The following is a 16,079-nucleotide window of genomic DNA, read 5'->3' as shown; positions in this document are numbered from 1 at the left end:
CGAGATCTGTTTCCTGGGTACTGCGAGATACAGAAGGACAAAGGATTACATCCAGAGTATTGGGATTAAACTCTTAAAGGTACATCGCTAGAAATTTAGGATATGTTATATAGTGTAGGGTAAGCGGTTATACCAGTTGTGGGAAACTGGGATAATATAGGAACATACTGCAATAAAAATGGGCAAACAGTGGAAAAATGATCCAATTAGACTCCGTATTGTATCCATGCTAGTAGAGAGCGCCCTTTATAGTGTCCCCATTGATAGTGCCAGTAAAGGACTCTCAGTAGTAGCGCTACCTTAATGCACCTGCACAATTCCTCACATTAATAGTGTCTTCAGAATGGGTGATCTACTCAACACCCGCCCTCTATCTTACCAATAAAAGGTGTTCTGTGACTCCGCAGAGTAATGGCGGGATGCCAGATGTGGCATCTACATGTGCAGGTGATGTCCTCTCCTTGTCCGACTGCCAGTGAGTAGACTATTGTACAAATACAAGTAAGTGGAAACCCACAATTTCAATGGGATCAAACAACAATCAGATGCAATAGAGACAAATGGAGGAAGGGAAAGGATCAAGTGTGGTAAATTTCCATGTCCAATTCTTTTGATGGTACCCACACAGTATAAAAAACCTTTACTGTGCCTCACACAGTATAATGCCTCCTTACTGGTCCTCACACAGTATAAAAAACCTTTACTGGTCCTTATAGGTAAAATGCACTTTTATGAGCACCCAGACAGTAAAATGCACCTTTATTGGCACCCACACTGTACTGGCACCCACAATGTATAACGTCTCTGTACTGGTACCCACACACGTCTCTGTACTGGTACCCACACAGTATAAAACATCTTTAATGGTCCTCACACAGTATAATGCACCTTTATTAGCATCCACACAGTATAACGCCGCCTTACTGGTCCTCAAACAGTATAAAAAACCTTCACTGGTCCTTTCACAGTATAATGCCTCTTTATTGGCATCCAAACAATATAATGCCCCCCTTAGTGTCCCTACAGAGTCTAATGCCCCCTTACTGGTACTGATCTCTTTATAGTATATTGTCCCTTATGGTCCCCACACAATATGATGAAACCTTAATGGCCACATACAGTATATTGCCCTCTTACTGGCCACTGACAGTATAATGCCCCTTTACTGGCACTTACACAGCATAATGACCGTTTTATGGAAACTGCCCAATACAATGTACCTTTTGTGGCCTCTCACGCAGTATAATACCCTTATACAGGCACTCACATGGTATAAGGCTAATTTAGTGGCCCCTCACAGTCTAATGCTCTTCCCCTGTAGTGTCCCTACAGAGTATAACGTTCTTTACTGGTCTCCAGTAAAGATATTGTCCCTTATAGACCCCACATCATATAATGAAACCTTAGTGGCCACATACAGTATAATGCCCCCTTCATGGCCAGATATAGTATAATCTCATTTGTTGCTCCTGCACCGTTTAATGTCCCTTTAATGTCCCTCTTAGGCCTGCCTCCTGCTGTCTATTACATCTGGACTCTGACGTGACATCCTGCCATTGAAGCAGCACGTTACAAACATGAGGCGGGCTTCTAAAGGATCGAGATCGGGGGATCAATGAGTAGAATATCACTTGGTACCTACTGGAATAATGCTAAACCTAGAAATAGACTGCTTATAAAGTATATAAAAAAAAATTCTGAACACGGGGTCCAACCCCAACACGTGTTTCAACCAACTTCCTTTTGGGGTCTTAGTTTGACCTCCGCTACAGCACTATATAATGGCACATGCAACCAATAGGGTAGATAACGCCAAGCGAAACATATTCTAATACCTGTTTCACAGAGGTGATTTGCCCTATCCTTAAACAGGGGTGGTGCAATGTACTGCATACCCAGATTGGCGTCCACCTACCCCTGGAGATCTGAGCAGGACTAAACATAGTATTAAGCACAGAAAAACAAGGCTCAGGAGTCGGTAGGTAGAACCCAACTTCGGCCAAACTCTGACTCCTTCAAAAATGGCAAAGTGCCTCTAATTCATAAACCAGTTAGTGATTTCATTCCTATAAAAGGAAATACAGAATAATCTAATTAATTATATAATATTACGGTAATCATTAAATGTTGATGATTACCGTAATCATTTGATTTTGAAGCCGGAGTCAGAGTTGATATATATATACACTCACCGGCCACTTTATTAGGTACACCATGCTAGTAATGGGTTGGACCCCCTTTTGCCTTCAGAACTGCCTCAATTCTTCTTGGCATAGATTCAACAAGGTGCTGGAAGCATTCCTCAAGAGATTTTGGTCCATATTGACATGATGGCATCACACAGTTGCCGCAGATTTGTCGGCTGCACATCCATGATGCGAATCTTCCATTCCACCACATCCCAAAGATGCTCTATTGGATTGAGATCTGGTGACTGTGGAGGCCATTGGAGTACAGTGAACTCATTGTCATGTTCAAGAAACCAGTCTGAGATGATTCCAGCTTTATGACATGGCGCATTATCCTGCTGAAAGTAGCCATCAGATGTTGGGTACATTGTGGTCATAAAGGGATGGACATGGTCAGCAACAATACTCAGGTAGGCTTTGGCTTTGCAACGATGCTCAATTGGTACCAAGGGGCCCAAAGAGTGCCAAGAAAATATTCCCCACACCATGACACCACCACCACCAGCCTGAACCGTTGATACAAGGCAGGATGGATCCATGCTTTTATGTTGTTGACGCCAAATTCTGACCCTACCATCCGAATGTCGCAGCAGAAATCGAGACTCATCAGACCAGGCAACGTTTTTCCAATCTTCAATTGTCCAATTTCGATGAGCTTGTGCAAATTGTAGCCTCAGTTTCCTGTTCTTAGCTGAAAGGAGTGGCACCCGGTGTGGTCTTCTGCTGCTGTAGCCCATCTGCCTCAAAGTTGGACGTACTGTGCGTTCAGAGATGCTCTTCTGGCTACCTTGGTTGTAACGGGTGGCTATTTGAGTCACTGTTGCCTTTCTATCAGCTCGAACCAGTCTGGCCATTCTCCTCTGACCTCTGGCATCAACAACGCATTTCCGCCCACAGAACTGCCGCTCACTGGATGTTTTTTCTTTTTCGGACCATTCTCTGTAAACCCTAGAGATGGTTGTGCGTGAAAATCCCAGTAGATCAGCAGTTTCTGAAATACTCAGACCAGCCCTTCTGGCACCAACAACCATGCCACGTTCAAAGGCACTCAAATCACCTTTCTTCCCCATACTGATGCTCGGTTTGAACTGCAGGAGATTGTCTTGACCATGTCTACATGCCTAAATGCACTGAGTTGCCGCCATGTGATTGGCTGATTAGAAATTAAGTGTTAACGAGCAGTTGGACAGGTGTACCTAATAAAGTGGCCGGTGAGTGTGTGTATATATATATATATATATATATATATATATATATACACACACGCAATACCCAGTTATTTTCTATTTTGTTTGCTATTGTCATGCTATTACATTTAACCCCTTAAAACCCAGTGCCATACTATTATGTCACACCAGTGATGTCAATAGAAATCACACAATTACAGCATCTTTATGGTTATGGGGAAAGATCACTCCCTCTTCATCCCTTTGGGTCTCCCATGACAGGTCCATTAAGTTGCCCATCAATGGCCTCCTGGCTGCCTTTCCCTATAAGACTTAGGGAGTATTACAGAAGTATTACAGTACATTTTATAGGAGATTAAGTCTCCACGTGGGACAGGAAAAAATTAAAAAGGAAAGGTAAAAAATTCTGATAGAAAGTGTATATAAAATGCAAAGAATAATGACAGACCTCCCCTAAAAATATATAAAAAAGTTAATCAAAATATTACATGTACCCCCAAATAGTAGCAACTAAAAGTACAACTCATCACTCAAAGAATAAGCCTAAGCCATATACGGTTATGTCGACAGAAAAAAAAAAAAAAGTTATGAATTTTGGAAGGCAGAGCCAGAAACAAAAATAAAATAAATAAATAAATAAATATATATATATATATATATATATATATATATATATATATATATATATATATATATATATGTCTCTGAGCCTTTACATCCAAACTAGCCTGCGTCCTTAAATGGGTACATATAATTGACAATATATGTGTATATACATGATATCTCACGGATCATTAGGAAATGTAATTGGACGTGTCTTATAACTATTATGTAGTTGTGAAATTGTAGATACTAGTGGCGGTATGCAATATCACTGCCATTGTGACCATTAATCACCCTGTTGATGGGGCATCAGGTTATTTAGTAGCTATATATATGTATATGCATCATACATACATATTTACATATATATTTTTTACGTCCATTGTTGTCAGCTTCAGCTGTACTGTATGACCTCTAAAGTCAATACCATATAAAATAATATATATAATGTTATTAGGTCTACACCTCCCTCATCATAAGTTATATAGCTCTTAATCTTTCCATACAAACAAAAGCCATAGCCGTCCCCACAACATGATAACCTATATGACATAATGTCAGGAGACTTGGACTCTGTCAGCCACCCCCCACCCCCCCCACGCACACACACACTGACACATGACTACAGCCATTATACACCAGCTATGATGGAGAGAGGACAAAGACAGAGTATCACACGTATGGCCCCATAAACATTATATTTCCCTGACAGTATAGACATGCGGAGTCGGCATATATGCTCTATGTGATGACTAGAATACTTGAAGCCATAATCCACTATACATAATCCATTAACCCTTCCATATAATCATGAGCAGAAGAATAGAGATTTGTGAGTAGCGGATATAGAAGTCCGTCACTAGGAGCGGGTGCAATTAACATGATGAGCCAGGCAGATAATACCCCACATGACCACCACAAATATACCAGGGTTAATTCCTTTATAAAAAAAAGAAAACAACAAAAAAACAATAGCATTTCAGGTGGACGGATCAGAGCAATATCCATGTTGTAACGTGTTCCTGCAGGGACCGGATAGCTGATGTGCCTGGAAATTTGCTACTAGCATGTAACTTTTTGAGCTGTTTTGCATTGATATCTATGACTATTAAAGGGGCTCTCTTATAAATAACATTTATCCTGTGCAGAAGGGATACGAGTCTGACCACCAAGAGTGTGGGGTCTCTGAGCCCCTTGTGAGAATGAAGCAGTGGTATGAATGTAGGACCACTGCTCTATTCAATGTTATGGGACTGAGAGTGTAAAACTACTGACTATAGAACTACTGCTGTGTCAGGACATGCTGGGAGTTGTAGTTCCACAACAGCTGGAGAGTGAGTAATCTACCTATGCAAAAACATATTCGGGTTATTCATCAAGACCAGCATATCGCACCGCCAGTCTTGATGTCCCCTGTGCCAGCAGACTATGCACAAAAAATCATGACAAGGGCCAGGCCTATTCTCAAACTAGGAGTCTGTGCACATTGGCTAAAATTTTGAGGTGAAACACCCTTTTCTAGTGACTGATAATGAATCTGGTGCATCCGATGGCCCACTCCGTGCCCTGCTCTCCTTTCAGAAAAGTGGCGAGGGCGGTACAAAACACCACTTGCAACTTTACCACTGGTTTGTGACTTAATAGAAGAAGTTCAAGGGCTGCAGGATCTCATTGAAGAGATCCCGGAGGTATAGGAGGATTTATTTACAGGCAATGCACCATGGGAAAACAACGTATGCTAATAAACTCAAACATGCAAGTCAGAGGCACCCATCTGTAGACTGCAAAGGTTCAGAGTTCTAATGGATTTCTTCATCAGTACATAAAAGGGTTCCAAGCAGGGCGAGAACCCCCAAAACAAAGCTGTCTACAAATGGTTAACCCTGTTTGACTGATGTGAGCATATTAGTATACTCCATAGCAGAAAATAAGAAATTAAAGTGGGACATGGAAGTGAAGTGGTTAATAAATGGCAGATCCATCAGTAACTGATGAAGAGATGTGGACACTGAGAAGCCTAATGTAAGAGTAAGATGTCCTAATGTCACCCTGGTGGTGAGCTAACCATAGAGGATACTATATAATGACTTACTAATAACGAGCCATTAATTGGCAGAATCCTTATGTCTAGGGTCAGTTCAGATGAATGAAATCTATTTCATCGACTGGAGAATTAACTGGACGTGAAACAACATTTGTCCTGATCAGCAGACTTTAAAGGGATCCTATCATTTAAACTCAATTTTTTCTGCTTATCACGTAGGAATAGCCTTAAGAAAGAAAGGCCATTCTTCTCCTACCTTAGATGTCTTCTCCGCGTCGCTGTTCGGTATATAAACCAGTTTTCGTTGGTATGCAAATGAGTTATCTTGCAGCACTGGGGGTGGTCCTCAGCGCTCAAACAGCACTGGGGGTGTCCCCAATGCTGTGAAAGAACTCTCCAGCGCCGCCTCCATCTTCTTCAGGAATGGGTCTTCTTCGCGTCTTCTTCCGGGGGTTGGCTTCAAACTTCTAGGCCTTGGGCAAAGCCAACTGTGCATGCCACCGGCCGGAAGAAAATGGCCGCTTACAATACTGTGCAAGCAGCCGTTTTCTTGTGGCCGGCGAGCATGCGCAGTCGGCCTTGCCCTAGAAGTTTGAAGCCAACCCCCAGAAGAAGATCCGTTCCTGAAGAAGATGGAGGCGGCGCTGGAGAGTTCTCTCGCAGCATTGGGGATGCCCCCAGTGCTGTTTGAGCACTGGGACCGCCCCCAGTGCTGAGCGAGAACTCATTTGCATAACGGCAAAAAACGAGATTTCTACGGAACAGCGGTGCGGAGAAGACATCTAAAGGTAGGAGAAGAATAGTCTTACCTAAGGCTATTCCTACGTGATAAGCAGAAAAAATTGAGTTGAAATGATAGGATCCCTTTAAGATATATTCACATGCAGCAGATTTCCTGCAGAAATTTTTGTGACTCTTCTGTTCATGTGCCTGAGGCCTGCAGAAACAATCCATATTCAGATGTATGGAAGAGCTTTTCAGTGTAGCACCATCTGCCACAAATCTGCAGTGTGTGAATATATGCTTTTACTGTCGTAGGGCTGACATACCGTAGTAGTCGGACAAGACCGCCACGTGACGTACAATGCCAGATAAACCATTTTTTGCAATGATGAATATTTTCCTGCAGTAGCAAAATATTTTACATTTGACCTTTTCCAATGATACACTTATCTAATCAATAGCCAACAATATACTGAGGATACTATGTGATTTTTTGCTACTGTAGTATTGCAATATGCATTGTTGAGCACAAGCCACCAATTCTGACACAACCAAAGCATTTCAATGGGATACGGGCACCAGGAGACGCCCACAGTCCACTGAAGTTAAGTTTAACGTGAAGAATGGTCAGGAGCGCATTGCAAGGACCAGTGTGAGTGCAGTAAATGTTATGTCACCAGTGGCTATATCCTGTATAGTAATAGAAAGGATACAAGTAGGTAAATACCACCATAAACAGACTTGTAGGAAGATCCGGGGAGGGTATAGGGTATATGGAACAGGATGTGATAGCATAGTTGTAATACACACAAAAGATTTACAAGGTGCAGGTCGGAGGTGACCATGCTTTTGATAGGATATATAAGGACGCTGAAGATGCCAGCCTGAGGGGGCAGTACAGATGGTGCAGGGGAGATGCTACACAACAATGACATAGACAGTGATGTGATAGAGGGATGTGTAGTAGAGGCCTGCAGATGAGATTGCAGACTGGATTTAGGATCTAGATACATGCAGTACCCACGTTCTTTCAACCATGAAATGACTGAGGCATTGCTAAACCATCAAAGACATGTCATGATATTTCCTGATACATATGTACCCTATACATGTCATACATGGCCAGGGCATTAGGGAAGATATAGGTGCAGATCTGTAGGGGGTTGCAGGAATGCTGTCTGGAGATGACAATATAGCGTTAGATACAAGTAGAGCGTGTGGATTTAGGATCCAGAGGTTCATCATACAGAGTAGTGGGGTATGAGGTTTTCTCATGGGGACATGGATAAGGCATTGGGCTCAGAGATAGATAAAAGGAGACTACATGTGTCCAATATGCAGGTCTTATTAAATGAGTGTGGAGGAAAGATAAAAAGGAACTACAAGGCTTTGAGGATATAGGTTCAGAAACAGGCTTTGGATCTTGAGGCATGGGTGATGAGATGAGAGGGTCGGACAGGGTTTCTGATCCTGAGTTGTGGTATATGGGGTCAGGTTTTGGATCTTGAGGTAAGGGTAAAAAGTTGGGAGCTGGTGATATGCACATACAGTGCAGGTTTCCAGTCCTGTAGATTAGGTATGGGGTCAGGGAAAATGACACAGTCCTACAAAAGGATTTTTGGTCTTGGGTTGCGAGTATGAAGTTAGGTAGAGGGTTCTCATGAAATTAAAGAGGGCTGTGGGTTTTTAGTGTTGAGCTGAAGGTATGGGACTTTAGATCAAGTTTTTCTCTTGTGGATTAAATGTAGGACCAGACACAGACCAGCGAAAGAGTCAGGTGTAGGATCTAGTAGTGCAGATGTATGGTCAGGTCTGGGGATGCACAAATTAGGTTAAGGGATCAGGTTTAGGGTCTTGTAGTGCAGATTCAGCGTAAGGACTGGGTCCTTGTACTGCTGATTTATGTTCAGGTTCAGATCTTTTAGTCCAAGCGCAGTGAAAGGTCTGGGGTATTTTAGTATATGTGTAGTGTAAGGTCTAAAGGCTTGCAGTGCAAGTGTAGTATAAAACGAGGGGTCTTGCAGTGCAGGATTATGGTCAGATCTTGGTATTGTATTATAGGTTTCGTGTCTTGTAATACAGATGTAGGGTTAGATCTGGGTTCAGGTCTTTAGTCTTGTAGTACAGCTGTAGGGGCAGGGCTGTGGTCTTATAGAGTCAGATCATCGGGCTTGTAATAAAGGTTTAGGGTCAGGACAGGGGCCTTATAGTGCAGGTGTAGGGTCAGATCTGAGATACTACAGGTGCAAGGTCAGTTCTGGGTCTTGAAGAGCAAGTTTACAGTCAGATCCAGGGTCTTGTGGTTCAGGTCTGTGGTCTTGTATAACAAAATTAAGGTCAAGTCTGGGCTTTTGTACGGCAGGTGCAGTTCAGATTTTGGGTATTGTATTACAGATTTAAAGTTAGGTCCTGGGTCTTTGAGTACATGTGTAGATTCAGCTGTGATGTCTTGTAATGTAGGTTGCAAGGCTGCAGTGCTAACCACTAAGCCACCGTGTTGGCCCTGACAGGTCCAGATTTTTGTACTACAAGTACATGGTCAGGTGTGGGGTCTTGTAGTACAGGTGCAGGGTCAGCTCTGGGGTCTTGTAGTACAAGGTCAGCTCTGGGGTCTTGTAGTATAGATGTAGGGTGCAGTTTGGGGTCTTGTAGTACAGGTACAAGGTCAGGTCTGGGTTCTTGTAGTATAGGTGTAGGGTGAAGTCTCGGGTCTGGACCCGTGTGGATGCCCCTCTGGTCAGGTCTGGGTTATTCTAGTACAGGTGCAGGGTTAGGTCTAATCTGGGGTCTGGTAGTATAGGTGCAGGTCTCGGGTATGGCAGTGCAGGTGCAGGGTCAGGTCTAATCTGGGGTATGGTAGTACAGGTGCAGGGTCAGGTCTGGGGTTTTGTAGTACAGGTGCAGGGTCAGGTCTGGGCTCTTGTAGTACGGGTGCAGGGTCAGGTCTGGGCTCTTGTAGTACAGGTGCAGGGTCAGGTCTGGGCTCTTGTAGTACAGGTGCAGGGTCAGGTCTGGGCTCTTGTAGTACAGGTTCAGGGTCAGGTCTGGGCTCTTGTAGTACAGGTGCAGGGTCAGGTCTAGGGGTCTTGTAGTACATGTGCAGGGTCAGGTCTGGGCTCTTATAGTACAGGTGCAGGGTCAGCTCTGGGGTCTTATAGTACAGGTGCAGGGTCAGCTCTGGGGTCTTGTAGTACAGATGCAGGGTCAGCTCTGGGCTCTTGTAGTACAGGTGCAGGGTCAGGTCTGGGCTCTTGTAGTACAGGTGCAGGGTCAGGTCTGGGCTCTTGTAGTACAGGTGCAGGGTCAGGTCTGGGCTCTTGTAGTACAGGTTCAGGGTCAGGTCTGGGCTCTTGTAGTACAGGTTCAGGGTCAGGTCTGGGCTCTTGTAGTACAGGTGCAGGGTCAGGTCTAGGGGTCTTGTAGTACATGTGCAGGGTCAGGTCTGGGCTCTTATAGTACAGGTGCAGGGTCAGCTCTGGGGTCTTATAGTACAGGTGCAGGGTCAGCTCTGGGGTCTTGTAGTACAGATGCAGGGTCAGCTCTGGGCTCTTGTAGTACAGGTGCAGGGTCAGGTCTGAGTTCTTGTAGTACAGGTGCAGGGTCAGCTCTGGGGTCTTGTAGTACAGGTGCAGGGTCAAGTCTGGGCTCTTGTAGTACAGGTGCAGGGTCAGGTCTGGGCTCTTGTAGTACAGGTGCAGGGTCAGGTCTGGGCTCTTGTAGTACAGGTGCAGGGTCAGGTCTGGGTTCTTGTAGTACAGGTGCAGGGTCAGGTCTGGGTTCTTGTAGTACAGGTGCAGGGTCAGCTCTGAGGTCTTATAGTACAGGTGCAGGGTCAGCTCTGGGGTCTTGTAGTACAGGTGCAGGTTCAGGTCTAGGGGTCTTGTAGTACAGGTGCAGGGTCAGGTCTGAGTTATTGTAGTACAGGTGCAGGGTCAGGTCTGGGCTCTTGTAGTACAGGTGCAGGGTCAGGTCTAGGGATCTTGTAGTACAGGTGCAGGGTCAGGTCTGGGTTCTTATAGTACAGGTGCAGGGTCAGGTCTGGGCTCTTGTAGTACAGGTGCAGGGTCAGGTCTGGGCTCTTGTAGTACAGGTGCAGGGTCAGGTCTGGGTTCTTGTAGTACAGGTGCAGGGTCAGCTCTGGGGTCTTGTAGTACAGGTGCAGGGTCAGGTCTGGGCTCTTGTAGTACAGGTGCAAGGTCAGCTCTGGGCTCTTGTAGTACAGGTGCAGGGTCAGGTCTGGGGTCTTGTAGTACAGGTGCAGGGTCAGATCTGGGGTTTTGTAGTACAGGTGCAGGGTCGGCTCTGGGCTCTTGTAGTACAGGTGCAGGGTCAGCTCTGGGCTCTTGTAGTACAGGTACAAGGTCAGGTCTGGGGTCTTATAGTACAGGTGCAGGGTCAGCTCTGGGGTCTTGTAGTACAGGTGCAGGGTCAGCTCTGGGCTCTTGTAGTACAGGTGCAGGGTCAGCTCTGAGGTCTTATAGTACAGGTGCAGGGTCAGCTCTGAGGTCTTATAGTACAGGTGCAGGGTCAGCTCTGGGGTCTTGTAGTACAGGTGCAGGGTCAGCTCTGGGGTCTTGTAGTACAGGTGCAGGGTCAGCTCTGGGGTCTTGTAGTACAGATGCAGGGTCAGGTCTGGGGTCTTGTAGTACAGGTGCAGGGTCAGGTCTGAGTTATTGTAGTACAGGTGCAGGGTCAGGTCTGAGTTATTGTAGTACAGGTGCAGGGTCAGCTCTGGGCTCTTGTAGTACAGGTGCAGGGTCAGGTCTGGGCTCTTGTAGTACAGGTGCAGGGTCAGGTCTGAGTTATTGTAGTACAGGTGCAGGGTCAGGTCTGGGGTCTTGTAGTACAGGTGCAGGGTCAGGTCTGGGTTCTTGTAGTACAGATGCAGGGTCAGCTCTGGGGTCTTGTAGTACAGGTGCAGGGTCAGCTCTGGGGTCTTATAGTACAGGTGCAGGGTCAGGTCTGGGCTCTTGTAGTACAGGTGCAGGGTCAGCTCTGAGGTCTTATAGTACAGGTGCAGGGTCAGGTCTGGGCTCTTGTAGTACAGGTGCAGGGTCAGGTCTGGGCTCTTGTAGTACAGGTGCAGGGTCAGGTCTGGGTTCTTGTAGTATAGGTGCAGGGTCAGCTCTGGGCTCTTGTAGTACAGGTGCAGGGTCAGGTCTAGGGGTCTTGTAGTACAGGTGCAGGGTCAGGTCTGAGTTATTGTAGTACAGGTGCAGGGTCAGCTCTGGGGTCTTGTAGTACAGGTGCAGGGTCAGGTCTGGGTTCTTGTAGTACAGGTGCAGGGTCAGGTCTGGGTTCTTGTAGTACAGGTGCAGGGTCAGGTCTGGGGTCTTGTAGTACAGGTGCAGGGTCAGCTCTGGGGTCTTGTAGTACAGGTGCAGGGTCAGGTCTGGGCTCTTGTAGTACAGGTGCAGGGTCAGGTCTGGGCTCTTGTAGTATAGGTGCAGGGTCAGGTCTGGGCTCTTGTAGTACAGGTGCAGGGTCAGGTCTGGGCTCTTGTAGTACAGGTGCAGGGTCAGGTCTGGGCTCTTGTAGTACAGGTGCAGGGTCAGGTCTGGGCTCTTGTAGTATAGGTGCAGGGTCAGGTCTGGGCTCTTGTAGTACAGGTGCAGGGTCAGGTCTAGGGGTCTTGTAGTACAGGTGCAGGGTCAGCTTTGGGGTCTTGTAGTACAGGTGCAGGGTCAGGTCTAGGGGTCTTGTAGTACAGGTGCAGGGTCAGGTCTAGGGGTCTTGTAGTACAGGTGCAGGGTCAGCTTTGGGGTCTTGTAGTAGAGGTGCAGGGTCAGGTCTAGGGGTCTTGTAGTACAGGTGCAGGGTCAGGTCTAGGGGTCTTGTAGTACAGGTGCAGGGTCAGGTCTAGGGGTCTTGTAGTACAGGTGCAGGGTCAGGTCTAGGGGTCTTGTAGTACAGGTGCAGGGTCAGGTCTAGGGGTCTTGTAGTACAGGTGCAGGGTCAGCTTTGGGGTCTTGTAGTAGAGGTGCAGGGTCAGGTCTAGGGGTCTTGTAGTACAGGTGCAGGGTCAGGTCTAGGGGTCTTGTAGTACAGGTGCAGGGTCAGCTTTGGGGTCTTGTAGTACAGGTGCAGGGTCAGCTCTGGGGTCTTGTAGTACAGGTGCAGGGTCAGGTCTGGGGTCTTATAGTACAGGTGTAGGGTGAAGTCTGGGGTGTGGACCCGGGTGGATGCCCCTCTGGTCAGGGCTGTCAGTGAGGTGTAATGGACAGGAGGAGGATTCGGATGCCCTGTGCTATATACATATATATACACATGGAGATACAGCTGCGCTCTATGGCTGTCAGCAGCCGTGCAGTGTGGAGGACAGCAGTGTGCCTGGCACAGATGACCCGGGGCCAGTGATTCTAAGCTGTCGGAGCTGTCAGGGTGTCACACACAATCGTCCTACCTCCACCGAGCTCCTCCGGCTCGTCCATCCTTGCCCCCTCCAGAGAAAGCCGAGATCCCGCACCGAGCCGTGTACACTCTCCCGTCCGGCTCCCCTCCTACCCGCCCCCCATGTCACTGATGAGGCACCGGGCGATCCCTGGCAGCTCCGGCCGGCATCTCCTCACATCCGGGCGACCGTGGTTCTCATGGCAACCGCTCCAGTCTCCTGTCACTGCTTACTGGTGGAGAATGGGTTAACTTGCCCTGTGGGGAGGGGGCGGGGCTGGGATTAACTCCCTGCGCTCCGAGTCACGTGACCAGCAAAATAACCTTCGCTGGGGGTGTGAGGGCTGGGCGTGCTTTCATCCGGACGCCGATTGGCTGAAGGCGGCGCACTCCTCGCATCTGATTGGCTGGCATCGAGAGATGCTGAGCATATCAGTGCCTGAGGATGGAGAGCGGTCAGCTGGTCCTTCAGTCCCTGCAGCTCCAGCGAGGGACGAGGATGATTGTGACGGGCATGACGGATCACATATATATATATATATATATATATATATACACACACACCTATAGTATAGTATACATAGATACAGATAGACGAGTCTGCGCACTGCACCGCATTGTCATACACAGGACGGCACATCATCCTCGGCTCAGAGTATGCTTGTCGTGCACAGCCTTATGTATTACTGGGTCCTGTCTGGCACTAGGACAAGGCCCCTTTAAGGGTCAGTTCACACGTGAAAACCGCCTAGCTTATTTGTGCGAGGTAAAAAACCTCGAGGAGTTTTTTTGACGCTGTTTTTTGCATTCCACGCGGTTTTTGACGAGGTTTTTGACGCGGTTTTCGCTAGCGGTTTTCGCTAGGGTTTTTTTTTCCTATATGTGCTATAGAAACTGCAGGCGAAAACCGCGCGTTTTTTTGCAAAAAACCGCGCGGTTTTGTGTGCAAAAAACCGCGCGGTTTTTTACCGCGCGGTTTTCGCCTCCCATTCACTTCTATGCAATTCTTCAGGCGTTTTCCGCCTGAAGAAAGGTCATGTCGCTTCTTCAGGCGGAAAACGCTAGGAGGAAAAAAAAAGCTAGTGGTCTACATAGACCACCATGTTAAAGGAGAGGTTTTTGAAGCGAATTCCGCTGTCAAAAACCTCCCCTTTGCCCACGTGTGAACTAGCCCTAACAGTTGTCCAAAACACCCCCCCCCCCCCCCCCCCCACACACACACACACACACGTCAGCGCCGCTGATTGACCAGAGACTAGATCTCATTTGGATACACGCACATATACTTTGTCAATCAGACACTGTCACCAACATTCAATTCTTCATTCCTCTGTCCCTCTGTTATTCCTCCTGGGAATGCTCCTCAGGGCACATCTGCACTACTACTATCTGTTCCTGCTTTCACTTTCTGTATTGTCCTTAGGTCAACACATACTGTACTTTCTTCTGGCGCAGTGTGTGGCAGAGATTGGGTTAAATTCATTCATTTTGCTATTACTGTACAATGCAGTAGATAAGCCCCTGCGAGTTCATATCCTAAAGGGGATTTCCAAAATTAGGATATTGATGCGCTATTCTTAGGATGGGTGATCAATATTGAGGGGTAATTCTCATCATTCCTGCCATTCAAACGGTTAAAGGGGCCGCAGCACTGATGTGTCACACACCACAACACCGCCCATACAGTAGTGGCTGTCCTGGGTATTGCAAATCTGACCCCTCTAAGTGAAAAGACCTCCAACATTCCTCTTATCACTAAGTGTGACCCTACACGGCATTGTCAGTACTGACTGCCCAGTGTCAGACTGTGTATGGACAAGCCATTAACAAAAGCAATAGCAATATTATATCCAGGAATACATTCTTTCCAGGAAGAATAACAGAGGATGCAATGCAGAGACCTAAGAGACGCTCCACAATTATTATTGTATGGGGAATGCAAGTTGCTTACTAAAAATAACCATGTCACTAGAGGTCACAGGCCCTAGCTCACCAGAATGGAATAGCTGGAATTACTTAGTGGCCGACCCCTTAACTCATTCCCCAACTGGTGCACCATGGGAGGTCCCATGTGCCGGCAATTAAAGGAGATGGCTAGGGTAATCAGTTGTTCTTTTTTTATGAGGCCAGGGAAGGTGAAAAAATAAAGAAAAAAATCCCATACTCCCCTGTCCCCAGTGCTCTGATATCTCCCAGCACGGTCCGGTCCTGCTGTTCTGGTGTTTTCTTCTGACAGAAGTCCCTGACGCATGTGGCCAATGAGACCAATCAGCAGCTTAAGGAAAGGACACGGGACGTGACTACCTGTGACATCTCCTGTCCTTTGCTAAGTCTTGTGTGACCGGGATTTCCACCAGACACAAACACCGAAGCAGCAGGACCAGACTGGGCTGGGAGACACCAGAGCACAGACACACAGAGCACAGGGGAAAGGTGAGGATCGGTTCTTTTTTTCACCTTCCTCATCCTATTATCCTGGACAACCCCTTTAAATCTACACCAGTCAGAAACTGCCATAGATTTCATATATAATTCATGATTTATAGTTTGTAGTCTGGATTAACAGAAAGGCTACCTTTTATCCCGGTAAATTACATGGCTTCACGACTGTCATGAATTTATGTTAATATACTATACTATCCTACTAATATTAAACTGCTCTTGCCGGCAGGACAATCGTTCAACTAATTGCAGTTTGCTTATAAAGCCAGGTCTGTTATGTCTCTCTATGTAAACACACAGATAACACTGAGTCCATTCTGTACAAGCATCTGCATATTATCTGAGTGTTCTGTGTGCTGTTCAGCCAGAGGGAGGGCGAGAAATACAGAAAGTGAGAAGCAGACACTGCAGGCAGACTGCTGAGACCTCGAAATGGGAAGACACCTTTAATCCAAATTGGCAGTTTCCCAATTTTAAACATGCTGGGAAAACGAAAATCTA

The 16,079-nt window shown here is 46.6% G+C and overlaps 1 protein-coding gene across 8 annotated transcripts in view; it reads right to left on the bottom strand.

The window, feature by feature from the left end:
* CACNA1D (calcium voltage-gated channel subunit alpha1 D) overlaps positions 1-13,432 on the bottom strand; it is a 252,174-nt gene extending 238,742 nt beyond the window's left edge. For all 8 annotated transcript variants that reach the window (XM_075287149.1, XM_075287141.1, XM_075287143.1 and 5 more), the window contains exon 1: positions 13,150-13,432. In XM_075287149.1, the coding sequence (XP_075143250.1) occupies positions 13,150-13,177 (28 nt within the window). In that variant the 5' untranslated portion in view covers positions 13,178-13,432. The remainder of the gene's footprint in view (positions 1-13,149) is intronic.
* Positions 13,433-16,079: the final 2,647 nt, after the last annotated feature.

The sequence above is a fragment of the Leptodactylus fuscus genome, chromosome 9 (genome assembly GCF_031893055.1).
Source record: "Leptodactylus fuscus isolate aLepFus1 chromosome 9, aLepFus1.hap2, whole genome shotgun sequence".
NCBI lineage: Eukaryota > Metazoa > Chordata > Amphibia > Anura > Leptodactylidae > Leptodactylus > Leptodactylus fuscus.
This window is presented reverse-complemented; position numbering and strand designations above follow the sequence as displayed.